Here is a 13370-nt window from a genome sequence, read left to right as displayed (position 1 = left end):
CTATCGAGTACTGATAGGTACATGATTTCTGATACGGAAAGCACATATGCAGGTGAACCATGTCTACAAAGACAAGAGAATGAACGCAGAGTCTCTCACAATTTAGAACGATGCCAAAGTGCTGATAGGAATCCAAGAGTTGAATTGCTTCCTTGACATGTGCTTCTCCAGTAAGGCCGTTTCAGGTTGCCTCGGCTGACAAAGTGGTCTCTTGCCTCACCTGCGACTCCGTACTCATCAAGGTGTTTTCAAAACTCCTTTTGTTCTGTTTCGCACTGTGTACAGTTACTGATGCGTTGACTGTCTTTCGTAACGTCAAACGATCACGTAGAATCTCTTTGTTCTGAAATGCTGAGAGCCCACATCACCTCCAGGCTCACACAGAAGCCACATCCACAAAGCGCCAAAGGCAGCTCCCAGGTCAGCCAGGGCCACCTCTCCCAGTGACTTTGAGATCCAGGAACGGATGGAGAGAAAGTCCTCTGCTCACAGGGGCCTGTCATTCCCGGGTGTGTCGCCCTCCTCTGCACACATTTCAGGGCTCTTCCACTAATTCAACGGCCATGCTTCTTGTGTGGTACTCAAGAAAGCCCAAGGAGAGACAACAAACAGGACGGAAGAAGCTTTGGCTGGGGCCCTCCCAGGCTGAGCTTTGGAGAGCCTCCAGACCACCGGACTACCTAAGACTGGTTCACAGAGCTCAGAACCTTGGAAGCCTTGTCACAGGGATTCCCTCTGGTGGCTGAAGGTTCATTTTCAGGGACACTATGCAGATACAGACCACGGATGTTGGGAAAGTCTATCTCGTATTTATTTTTCTGTGCAGCTCACTACTTGTAAAAGATATCTTGCTTTTTAGAGGAAGAGAGAGAGTGAAAGCAATATATAGAGCAGCATGAGCAGGGGAGGAGAGGGAGCAGCAGACACCCAACTGAGAAGGAGCCCGATGACAGGCTCCATCCAAGGACCCTGGGATTGGCGATCCAGCCAAAGACAGATGCCTCACGGAATGAGCCACCCAGGTGCCCCAGGGACAAGGAATCCTCTGCAGTCTCTGCGCTTGTGGGGAGGCTGATGTAGGGTTCCATCCAACCACCCTGAGATGAGGATCTCAGCTGAAACCAAGATCTGGCTGCTTACCCGACCTTGCCAACCACATTGCCTACCTCGCTGCTCTTTGGAACACTGTATTTTCCAGAGGGGGAGAGAGAGAGGAGAGAGAGAGAGAAAGAGAGAGAGAGATAGAGAGAGAGAGAGAGAGAGAGAGAGAGACACAGAGACAGAGAGAGAGAAAGAGAGAAAGAGAAAAGCTGAGGAAATTGGCTTTCTACACTCTCTGAATCCATTCCTTCTGAGAAAAACCTGCATTTAGCTCTGGAGATGAATCATCCAGCAGGGGCAGGCTGATGCAGAGAACACAAGCCAGGTGTCCAGGCCTGGTCACTACCTCAGTGCATTGCTGGCTGTAGGGGGCAGTCTTCTGCTGCAGAGCATCGGACAGACCACCGAGTCCAATCCTCCTGCTTTGTCTTTGCTTGTTCCTACAGCCACTGACCCCTGGTTGTAACGGGGACGTGCCCTCCTGTCCATAATGGTCCGTCATCAGGAGCAAAAGAAGACAACAAGGCCTCTCGGAGGAGAGTTTCCAAAAAGGAGGGAACGTCCACAGACTGTGTGCTTCAGTGAGTGGCTTGTCCTTAGAAGTCACATGGCCACACAGGATCCACAAGGGAATCCATTTGGAGACCACTTCTCCTTCGGGACTCTGTTCCCATGGGACCGCTTCCATTGCTAGGCTTCAAGGGAACGGACCGGCTTGTAACTGGCAGACCCCAGTAGGCATTTTCTTAAGGATATTGGCACCGGGACAGGCACCAGTCTAATAGGGAAGGTATTATCTAGTGCTGTTGATCGTATTTCCCGATATGCCTGCTTCCTTTTCTGCTTACAGAGTTCCTATGTCCCTTCTTCTTCTTCTTCTTCTTGTACCCTTTGCTATTACTGCCATTCCTTCACTCTGCTGGTTGTTTGGAGGTTTGTTTTTTCTCGACAGAACTCAGAGAAAGTGGGTAGGAGATGGGATCGGTTGTGTGCGCCCTCATCCCGACAGGCACATATGCACTGGCATCGAGGAGGACTATGGCTTGACTTCTCATGAGAGTAACAGAATCATGAGGAGAAGAGTCGTACGATCCATTTTTTCATCAGATTCTATTCCGACTCCATCCCTCTCGAAAGAAACCACAAATCCAAGAATGTTTGCAGAGAACAGTTTAATGACCAAGAGAATCAAACACTGAATAAATAGAAAGCATCCCCAGTCCCCCTGAATCACAGAGTGACGGTACACCTACTACTATACAAAGAGAACCCAGTTAAGGTATAAATAGGAATAAATAAATAAATAAATAAATAAACGAAAAGTAGTAAATAGAGAGATGGGCAAGGTTATCTGAAAGTAAACGGTGTTTGTCGACTTCACTTGATGGTGCTGCCCCGTCCTGAACACGTTGGACACCCCGATTGCCTTCGTGTCACCGTGACGGCAGGCGTGAGCTTCTCTGAGGCGGCAGGACACGTGCAAGTGTGCTCCGATCAGTCAGGGAATGTCATTTCCGTGCGGACCCGGGCGGGTCTCATTTCCTCCTCCTGATTCTTTCTTGCAAGATTGTCGAGGAGAAGAAGGATCTCCCGATTTCTGCTCGGACCATCTCCCAGGCACACGGGCTGTGGTTCTTGTCTTGCAGGTAGAGGGAGATCCTTTGGAAGTAGGTCCTCAGGGTGGAGTCCTCATGCATGAGGGGGGTCTCGGCCAGCCCCGCCTCCTGCAGGGGACAGGCCTCCAGGTCATCCAGCTGCTCCGAGAGCCCCGAGCACAGTTCCTCCAGGAGAGTCATGTTCCAAGGAGCGGAGGACGTGTCCGGGCAGAAGAGGTGGAAGACCTTCTGGGTCATCACGTGGACCACAGAGAGGGCCTGCGCCTCCTGGAGCCGCTGGCCATCAAACAGCTCCTTGGGGAAGGCAAAGTCATTGGTGTCGTGGTCACAGGAGCCGGCGGAGAGTCTCCTCATCTGTCCCAGGAGCGTCAGGACCCTCCAGTTGCGCAGGCCGTGGGCGTCGGGCAGGTCGCAAGCCAGACAGCACAGGGAGTGGCAGCTGAGCAGCACCAGGGCCAGCGAGAAGGAGCAGGGCAGGGCCATCGGGGATCCTGCAGGGGCTGTGGGCCTGGCTGCGCTGGGCAAGTGTGGGAACCGCGGCTCCAGCTTCTCTGAGCATCTTCCCTCGTGTGTGGGGCTTAAGTAGGCAACAGACGCGTTTTCCATTTCTGAACGTCTCCCTCACTTTCTACTTCTCTTTTTGCTTTCCTTTATGACACACTTTCGACTGGCTCTAGAGCACTGTTTGCCAACTACGTGGGCGTGCTTGTCATGACTGCCCTTGCCTCCAGAGTCTTCTCACGCATTGATTGGCTTTTCACGCATCATCCAGAAAAGTTCGGAACCCGGATGCGCTGTCTCTAGAGTCCAGTGTATGTCCCATGCTCCTATGTGAACTTTGTACATGCACAACCCCGTGTCGGTTCACCCTTCTCGTGTGAAGGCGACGCAGGGTTAAGGATGTCTAGCGCTGGTAAACATGAAGGCCAATTGTTAGGCTTCCGGCGTGGAATGGGATGGCCAACGTTGAAGAGTGACCTATCGAGTACTGATAGGTACATGATTTCTGATACGGAAAGCACATATGCAGGTGAACCATGTCTACAAAGACAAGAGAATGAACGCAGAGTCTCTCACAATTTAGAACGATGCCAAAGTGCTGATAGGAATCCAAGAGTTGAATTGCTTCCTTGACATGTGCTTCTCCAGTAAGGCCGTTTCAGGTTGCCTCGGCTGACAAAGTGGTCTCTTGCCTCACCTGCGACTCCGTACTCATCAAGGTGTTTTCAAAACTCCTTTTGTTCTGTTTCGCACTGTGTACAGTTACTGATGCGTTGACTGTCTTTCGTAACGTCAAACGATCACGTAGAATCTCTTTGTTCTGAAATGCTGAGAGCCCACATCACCTCCAGGCTCACACAGAAGCCACATCCACAAAGCGCCAAAGGCAGCTCCCAGGTCAGCCAGGGCCACCTCTCCCAGTGACTTTGAGATCCAGGAACGGATGGAGAGAAAGTCCTCTGCTCACAGGGGCCTGTCATTCCCGGGTGTGTCGCCCTCCTCTGCACACATTTCAGGGCTCTTCCACTAATTCAACGGCCATGCTTCTTGTGTGGTACTCAAGAAAGCCCAAGGAGAGACAACAAACAGGACGGAAGAAGCTTTGGCTGGGGCCCTCCCAGGCTGAGCTTTGGAGAGCCTCCAGACCACCGGACTACCTAAGACTGGTTCACAGAGCTCAGAACCTTGGAAGCCTTGTCACAGGGATTCCCTCTGGTGGCTGAAGGTTCATTTTCAGGGACACTATGCAGATACAGACCACGGATGTTGGGAAAGTCTATCTCGTATTTATTTTTCTGTGCAGCTCACTACTCGTAAAAGATATCTTGCTTTTTAGAGGAAGAGAGAGAGTGAAAGCAATATATAGAGCAGCATGAGCAGGGGAGGAGAGGGAGCAGCAGACACCCAACTGAGAAGGAGCCCGATGACAGGCTCCATCCAAGGACCCTGGGATTGGCGATCCAGCCAAAGACAGATGCCTCACGGAATGAGCCACCCAGGTGCCCCAGGGACAAGGAATCCTCTGCAGTCTCTGCGCTTGTGGGGAGCCTGATGTAGGGTTCCATCCAACCACCCTGAGATGAGGATCTCAGCTGAAACCAAGATCTGGCTGCTTACCCGACCTTGCCAACCACATTGCCTACCTCGCTGCTCTTTGGAACACTGTATTTTCCAGAGGGGGAGAGAGAGAGGAGAGAGAGAGAGAAAGAGAGAGAGAGATAGAGAGAGAGAGAGAGAGAGAGAGAGAGACACAGAGACAGAGAGAGAGAAAGAGAGAAAGAGAAAAGCTGAGGAAATTGGCTTTCTACACTCTCTGAATCCATTCCTTCTGAGAAAAACCTGCATTTAGCTCTGGAGATGAATCATCCAGCAGGGGCAGGCTGATGCAGAGAACACAAGCCAGGTGTCCAGGCCTGGTCACTACCTCAGTGCATTGCTGGCTGTAGGGGGCAGTCTTCTGCTGCAGAGCATCGGACAGACCACCGAGTCCAATCCTCCTGCTTTGTCTTTGCTTGTTCCTACAGCCACTGACCCCTGGTTGTAACGGGGACGTGCCCTCCTGTCCATAATGGTCCGTCATCAGGAGCAAAAGAAGACAACAAGGCCTCTCGGAGGAGAGTTTCCAAAAAGGAGGGAACGTCCACAGACTGTGTGCTTCAGTGAGTGGCTTGTCCTTAGAAGTCACATGGCCACACAGGATCCACAAGGGAATCCATTTGGAGACCACTTCTCCTTCGGGACTCTGTTCCCATGGGACCGCTTCCATTGCTAGGCTTCAAGGGAACGGACCGGCTTGTAACTGGCAGACCCCAGTAGGCATTTTCTTAAGGATATTGGCACCGGGACAGGCACCAGTCTAATAGGGAAGGTATTATCTAGTGCTGTTGATCGTATTTCCCGATATGCCTGCTTCCTTTTCTGCTTACAGAGTTCCTATGTCCCTTCTTCTTCTTCTTCTTCTTGTACCCTTTGCTATTACTGCCATTCCTTCACTCTGCTGGTTGTTTGGAGGTTTGTTTTTTCTCGACAGAACTCAGAGAAAGTGGGTAGGAGATGGGATCGGTTGTGTGCGCCCTCATCCCGACAGGCACATATGCACTGGCATCGAGGAGGACTATGGCTTGACTTCTCATGAGAGTAACAGAATCATGAGGAGAAGAGTCGTACGATCCATTTTTTCATCAGATTCTATTCCGACTCCATCCCTCTCGAAAGAAACCACAAATCCAAGAATGTTTGCAGAGAACAGTTTAATGACCAAGAGAATCAAACACTGAATAAATAGAAAGCATCCCCAGTCCCCCTGAATCACAGAGTGACGGTACACCTACTACTATACAAAGAGAACCCAGTTAAGGTATAAATAGGAATAAATAAATAAATAAATAAATAAATAAATAAACGAAAAGTAGTAAATAGAGAGATGGGCAAGGTTATCTGAAAGTAAACGGTGTTTGTCGACTTCACTTGATGGTGCTGCCCCGTCCTGAACACGTTGGACACCCCGATTGCCTTCGTGTCACCGTGACGGCAGGCGTGAGCTTCTCTGAGGCGGCAGGACACGTGCAAGTGTGCTCCGATCAGTCAGGGAATGTCATTTCCGTGCGGACCCGGGCGGGTCTCATTTCCTCCTCCTGATTCTTTCTTGCAAGATTGTCGAGGAGAAGAAGGATCTCCCGATTTCTGCTCGGACCATCTCCCAGGCACACGGGCTGTGGTTCTTGTCTTGCAGGTAGAGGGAGATCCTTTGGAAGTAGGTCCTCAGGGTGGAGTCCTCATGCATGAGGGGGGTCTCGGCCAGCCCCGCCTCCTGCAGGGGACAGGCCTCCAGGTCATCCAGCTGCTCCGAGAGCCCCGAGCACAGTTCCTCCAGGAGAGTCATGTTCCAAGGAGCGGAGGACGTGTCCGGGCAGAAGAGGTGGAAGACCTTCTGGGTCATCACGTGGACCACAGAGAGGGCCTGCGCCTCCTGGAGCCGCTGGCCATCAAACAGCTCCTTGGGGAAGGCAAAGTCATTGGTGTCGTGGTCACAGGAGCCGGCGGAGAGTCTCCTCATCTGTCCCAGGAGCGTCAGGACCCTCCAGTTGCGCAGGCCGTGGGCGTCGGGCAGGTCGCAAGCCAGACAGCACAGGGAGTGGCAGCTGAGCAGCACCAGGGCCAGCGAGAAGGAGCAGGGCAGGGCCATCGGGGATCCTGCAGGGGCTGTGGGCCTGGCTGCGCTGGGCAAGTGTGGGAACCGCGGCTCCAGCTTCTCTGAGCATCTTCCCTCGTGTGTGGGGCTTAAGTAGGCAACAGACGCGTTTTCCATTTCTGAACGTCTCCCTCACTTTCTACTTCTCTTTTTGCTTTCCTTTATGACACACTTTCGACTGGCTCTAGAGCACTGTTTGCCAACTACGTGGGCGTGCTTGTCATGACTGCCCTTGCCTCCAGAGTCTTCTCACGCATTGATTGGCTTTTCACGCATCATCCAGAAAAGTTCGGAACCCGGATGCGCTGTCTCTAGAGTCCAGTGTATGTCCCATGCTCCTATGTGAACTTTGTACATGCACAACCCCGTGTCGGTTCACCCTTCTCGTGTGAAGGCGACGCAGGGTTAAGGATGTCTAGCGCTGGTAAACATGAAGGCCAATTGTTAGGCTTCCGGCGTGGAATGGGATGGCCAACGTTGAAGAGTGACCTATCGAGTACTGATAGGTACATGATTTCTGATACGGAAAGCACATATGCAGGTGAACCATGTCTACAAAGACAAGAGAATGAACGCAGAGTCTCTCACAATTTAGAACGATGCCAAAGTGCTGATAGGAATCCAAGAGTTGAATTGCTTCCTTGACATGTGCTTCTCCAGTAAGGCCGTTTCAGGTTGCCTCGGCTGACAAAGTGGTCTCTTGCCTCACCTGCGACTCCGTACTCATCAAGGTGTTTTCAAAACTCCTTTTGTTCTGTTTCGCACTGTGTACAGTTACTGATGCGTTGACTGTCTTTCGTAACGTCAAACGATCACGTAGAATCTCTTTGTTCTGAAATGCTGAGAGCCCACATCACCTCCAGGCTCACACAGAAGCCACATCCACAAAGCGCCAAAGGCAGCTCCCAGGTCAGCCAGGGCCACCTCTCCCAGTGACTTTGAGATCCAGGAACGGATGGAGAGAAAGTCCTCTGCTCACAGGGGCCTGTCATTCCCGGGTGTGTCGCCCTCCTCTGCACACATTTCAGGGCTCTTCCACTAATTCAACGGCCATGCTTCTTGTGTGGTACTCAAGAAAGCCCAAGGAGAGACAAGAAACAGGACGGAAGAAGCTTTGGCTGGGGCCCTCCCAGGCTGAGCTTTGGAGAGCCTCCAGACCACCGGACTACCTAAGACTGGTTCACAGAGCTCAGAACCTTGGAAGCCTTGTCACAGGGATTCCCTCTGGTGGCTGAAGGTTCATTTTCAGGGACACTATGCAGATACAGACCACGGATGTTGGGAAAGTCTATCTCGTATTTATTTTTCTGTGCAGCTCACTACTCGTAAAAGATATCTTGCTTTTTAGAGGAAGAGAGAGAGTGAAAGCAATATATAGAGCAGCATGAGCAGGGGAGGAGAGGGAGCAGCAGACACCCAACTGAGAAGGAGCCCGATGACAGGCTCCATCCAAGGACCCTGGGATTGGCGATCCAGCCAAAGACAGATGCCTCACGGAATGAGCCACCCAGGTGCCCCAGGGACAAGGAATCCTCTGCAGTCTCTGCGCTTGTGGGGAGCCTGATGTAGGGTTCCATCCAACCACCCTGAGATGAGGATCTCAGCTGAAACCAAGATCTGGCTGCTTACCCGACCTTGCCAACCACATTGCCTACCTCGCTGCTCTTTGGAACACTGTATTTTCCAGAGGGGGAGAGAGAGAGGAGAGAGAGAGAGAAAGAGAGAGAGAGATAGAGAGAGAGAGAGAGAGAGAGAGAGAGAGACACAGAGACAGAGAGAGAGAAAGAGAGAAAGAGAAAAGCTGAGGAAATTGGCTTTCTACACTCTCTGAATCCATTCCTTCTGAGAAAAACCTGCATTTAGCTCTGGAGATGAATCATCCAGCAGGGGCAGGCTGATGCAGAGAACACAAGCCAGGTGTCCAGGCCTGGTCACTACCTCAGTGCATTGCTGGCTGTAGGGGGCAGTCTTCTGCTGCAGAGCATCGGACAGACCACCGAGTCCAATCCTCCTGCTTTGTCTTTGCTTGTTCCTACAGCCACTGACCCCTGGTTGTAACGGGGACGTGCCCTCCTGTCCATAATGGTCCGTCATCAGGAGCAAAAGAAGACAACAAGGCCTCTCGGAGGAGAGTTTCCAAAAAGGAGGGAACGTCCACAGACTGTGTGCTTCAGTGAGTGGCTTGTCCTTAGAAGTCACATGGCCACACAGGATCCACAAGGGAATCCATTTGGAGACCACTTCTCCTTCGGGACTCTGTTCCCATGGGACCGCTTCCATTGCTAGGCTTCAAGGGAACGGACCGGCTTGTAACTGGCAGACCCCAGTAGGCATTTTCTTAAGGATATTGGCACCGGGACAGGCACCAGTCTAATAGGGAAGGTATTATCTAGTGCTGTTGATCGTATTTCCCGATATGCCTGCTTCCTTTTCTGCTTACAGAGTTCCTATGTCCCTTCTTCTTCTTCTTCTTCTTGTACCCTTTGCTATTACTGCCATTCCTTCACTCTGCTGGTTGTTTGGAGGTTTGTTTTTTCTCGACAGAACTCAGAGAAACTGGGTAGGAGATGGGATCGGTTGTGTGCGCCCTCATCCCGACAGGCACATATGCACTGGCATCGAGGAGGACTATGGCTTGACTTCTCATGAGAGTAACAGAATCATGAGGAGAAGAGTCGTACGATCCATTTTTTCATCAGATTCTATTCCGACTCCATCCCTCTCGAAAGAAACCACAAATCCAAGAATGTTTGCAGAGAACAGTTTAATGACCAAGAGAATCAAACACTGAATAAATAGAAAGCATCCCCAGTCCCCCTGAATCACAGAGTGACGGTACACCTACTACTATACAAAGAGAACCCAGTTAAGGTATAAATAGGAATAAATAAATAAATAAATAAATAAATAAACGAAAAGTAGTAAATAGAGAGATGGGCAAGGTTATCTGAAAGTAAACGGTGTTTGTCGACTTCACTTGATGGTGCTGCCCCGTCCTGAACACGTTGGACACCCCGATTGCCTTCGTGTCACCGTGACGGCAGGCGTGAGCTTCTCTGAGGCGGCAGGACACGTGCAAGTGTGCTCCGATCAGTCAGGGAATGTCATTTCCGTGCGGACCCGGGCGGGTCTCATTTCCTCCTCCTGATTCTTTCTTGCAAGATTGTCGAGGAGAAGAAGGATCTCCCGATTTCTGCTCGGACCATCTCCCAGGCACACGGGCTGTGGTTCTTGTCTTGCAGGTAGAGGGAGATCCTTTGGAAGTAGGTCCTCAGGGTGGAGTCCTCATGCATGAGGGGGGTCTCGGCCAGCCCCGCCTCCTGCAGGGGACAGGCCTCCAGGTCATCCAGCTGCTCCGAGAGCCCCGAGCACAGTTCCTCCAGGAGAGTCATGTTCCAAGGAGCGGAGGACGTGTCCGGGCAGAAGAGGTGGAAGACCTTCTGGGTCATCACGTGGACCACAGAGAGGGCCTGCGCCTCCTGGAGCCGCTGGCCATCAAACAGCTCCTTGGGGAAGGCAAAGTCATTGGTGTCGTGGTCACAGGAGCCGGCGGAGAGTCTCCTCATCTGTCCCAGGAGCGTCAGGACCCTCCAGTTGCGCAGGCCGTGGGCGTCGGGCAGGTCGCAAGCCAGACAGCACAGGGAGTGGCAGCTGAGCAGCACCAGGGCCAGCGAGAAGGAGCAGGGCAGGGCCATCGGGGATCCTGCAGGGGCTGTGGGCCTGGCTGCGCTGGGCAAGTGTGGGAACCGCGGCTCCAGCTTCTCTGAGCATCTTCCCTCGTGTGTGGGGCTTAAGTAGGCAACAGACGCGTTTTCCATTTCTGAACGTCTCCCTCACTTTCTACTTCTCTTTTTGCTTTCCTTTATGACACACTTTCGACTGGCTCTAGAGCACTGTTTGCCAACTACGTGGGCGTGCTTGTCATGACTGCCCTTGCCTCCAGAGTCTTCTCACGCATTGATTGGCTTTTCACGCATCATCCAGAAAAGTTCGGAACCCGGATGCGCTGTCTCTAGAGTCCAGTGTATGTCCCATGCTCCTATGTGAACTTTGTACATGCACAACCCCGTGTCGGTTCACCCTTCTCGTGTGAAGGCGACGCAGGGTTAAGGATGTCTAGCGCTGGTAAACATGAAGGCCAATTGTTAGGCTTCCGGCGTGGAATGGGATGGCCAACGTTGAAGAGTGACCTATCGAGTACTGATAGGTACATGATTTCTGATACGGAAAGCACATATGCAGGTGAACCATGTCTACAAAGACAAGAGAATGAACGCAGAGTCTCTCACAATTTAGAACGATGCCAAAGTGCTGATAGGAATCCAAGAGTTGAATTGCTTCCTTGACATGTGCTTCTCCAGTAAGGCCGTTTCAGGTTGCCTCGGCTGACAAAGTGGTCTCTTGCCTCACCTGCGACTCCGTACTCATCAAGGTGTTTTCAAAACTCCTTTTGTTCTGTTTCGCACTGTGTACAGTTACTGATGCGTTGACTGTCTTTCGTAACGTCAAACGATCACGTAGAATCTCTTTGTTCTGAAATGCTGAGAGCCCACATCACCTCCAGGCTCACACAGAAGCCACATCCACAAAGCGCCAAAGGCAGCTCCCAGGTCAGCCAGGGCCACCTCTCCCAGTGACTTTGAGATCCAGGAACGGATGGAGAGAAAGTCCTCTGCTCACAGGGGCCTGTCATTCCCGGGTGTGTCGCCCTCCTCTGCACACATTTCAGGGCTCTTCCACTAATTCAACGGCCATGCTTCTTGTGTGGTACTCAAGAAAGCCCAAGGAGAGACAACAAACAGGACGGAAGAAGCTTTGGCTGGGGCCCTCCCAGGCTGAGCTTTGGAGAGCCTCCAGACCACCGGACTACCTAAGACTAGTTCACAGAGCTCAGAACCTTGGAAGCCTTGTCACAGGGATTCCCTCTGGTGGCTGAAGGTTCATTTTCAGGGACACTATGCAGATACAGACCACGGATGTTGGGAAAGTCTATCTCGTATTTATTTTTCTGTGCAGCTCACTACTCGTAAAAGATATCTTGCTTTTTAGAGGAAGAGAGAGAGTGAAAGCAATATATAGAGCAGCATGAGCAGGGGAGGAGAGGGAGCAGCAGACACCCAACTGAGAAGGAGCCCGATGACAGGCTCCATCCAAGGACCCTGGGATTGGCGATCCAGCCAAAGACAGATGCCTCACGGAATGAGCCACCCAGGTGCCCCAGGGACAAGGAATCCTCTGCAGTCTCTGCGCTTGTGGGGAGCCTGATGTAGGGTTCCATCCAACCACCCTGAGATGAGGATCTCAGCTGAAACCAAGATCTGGCTGCTTACCCGACCTTGCCAACCACATTGCCTACCTCGCTGCTCTTTGGAACACTGTATTTTCCAGAGTGGGAGAGAGAGAGGAGAGAGAGAGATAGAGAGAGAGAGAGAGAGAGAGAGAGAGAGAGACAGAGACAGAGACAGAGACAGAGAGAGAGAAAGAGAAAAGCTGAGGAAATTGGCTTTCTATACTCTCTGAATCCATTCCTTCTGAGAAAAACCTGCATTTAGCTCTGGAGATGAATCATCCAGCAGGGGCAGGCTGATGCAGAGAACACAAGCCAGGTGTCCAGGCCTGGTCACTACCTCAGTGCATTGCTGGCTGTAGGGGGCAGTCTTCTGCTGCAGAGCATCGGACAGACCACCGAGTCCAATCCTCCTGCTTTGTCTTTGCTTGTTCCTACAGCCACTGACCCCTGGTTGTAACGGGGACGTGCCCTCCTGTCCATAATGGTCCGTCATCAGGAGCAAAAGAAGACAACAAGGCCTCTCGGAGGAGAGTTTCCAAAAAGGAGGGAACGTCCACAGACTGTGTGCTTCAGTGAGTGGCTTGTCCTTAGAAGTCACATGGCCACACAGGATCCACAAGGGAATCCATTTGGAGACCACTTCTCCTTCGGGACTCTGTTCCCATGGGACCGCTTCCATTGCTAGGCTTCAAGGGAACGGACCGGCTTGTAACTGGCAGACCCCAGTAGGCATTTTCTTAAGGATATTGGCACCGGGACAGGCACCAGTCTAATAGGGAAGGTATTATCTAGTGCTGTTGATCGTATTTCCCGATATGCCTGCTTCCTTTTCTGCTTACAGAGTTCCTATGTCCCTTCTTCTTCTTCTTCTTCTTGTACCCTTTGCTATTACTGCCATTCCTTCACTCTGCTGGTTGTTTGGAGGTTTGTTTTTTCTCGACAGAACTCAGAGAAACTGGGTAGGAGATGGGATCGGTTGTGTGCGCCCTCATCCCGACAGGCACATATGCACTGGCATCGAGGAGGACTATGGCTTGACTTCTCATGAGAGTAACAGAATCATGAGGAGAAGAGTCGTACGATCCATTTTTTCATCAGATTCTATTCCGACTCCATCCCTCTCGAAAGAAACCACAAATCCAAGAATGTTTGCAGAGAACAGTTTAATGAC

General features: G+C 51.6%; 3 protein-coding genes across 3 annotated transcripts; all 3 read right to left on the bottom strand.

The window, feature by feature from the left end:
• Window positions 1–2636: 2636 nt before the first annotated feature.
• Window positions 2637–3331, bottom strand: LOC140594883 (interferon alpha-1/2-like). The gene has a single exon (XM_072732001.1). The coding sequence runs from the start codon at window positions 3321–3323 to the stop codon at window positions 2637–2639; it is 687 nt and encodes a 228-aa protein (XP_072588102.1). The 5' UTR covers window positions 3324–3331.
• A 3008-nt stretch (window positions 3332–6339) lies between these two features.
• On the bottom strand, window positions 6340–7034 carry LOC140594882 (interferon alpha-1/2-like). Its single transcript, XM_072732000.1, has one exon. It carries the CDS (start codon window positions 7024–7026, stop codon window positions 6340–6342), a length of 687 nt encoding a protein of 228 aa, XP_072588101.1. The 5' UTR covers window positions 7027–7034.
• Window positions 7035–10040: 3006 nt separating this feature from the next.
• LOC140594881 (interferon alpha-1/2-like) lies at window positions 10041–10735 on the bottom strand. Its single transcript, XM_072731999.1, has one exon. It carries the CDS (start codon window positions 10725–10727, stop codon window positions 10041–10043), a length of 687 nt encoding a protein of 228 aa, XP_072588100.1. The 5' UTR covers window positions 10728–10735.
• Window positions 10736–13370: the final 2635 nt, after the last annotated feature.

Source organism: Vulpes vulpes, chromosome 12 (assembly GCF_048418805.1).
Source record: "Vulpes vulpes isolate BD-2025 chromosome 12, VulVul3, whole genome shotgun sequence".
In the NCBI taxonomy this organism is placed as follows: Eukaryota; Metazoa; Chordata; class Mammalia; order Carnivora; family Canidae; genus Vulpes; species Vulpes vulpes.
This window is presented reverse-complemented; position numbering and strand designations above follow the sequence as displayed.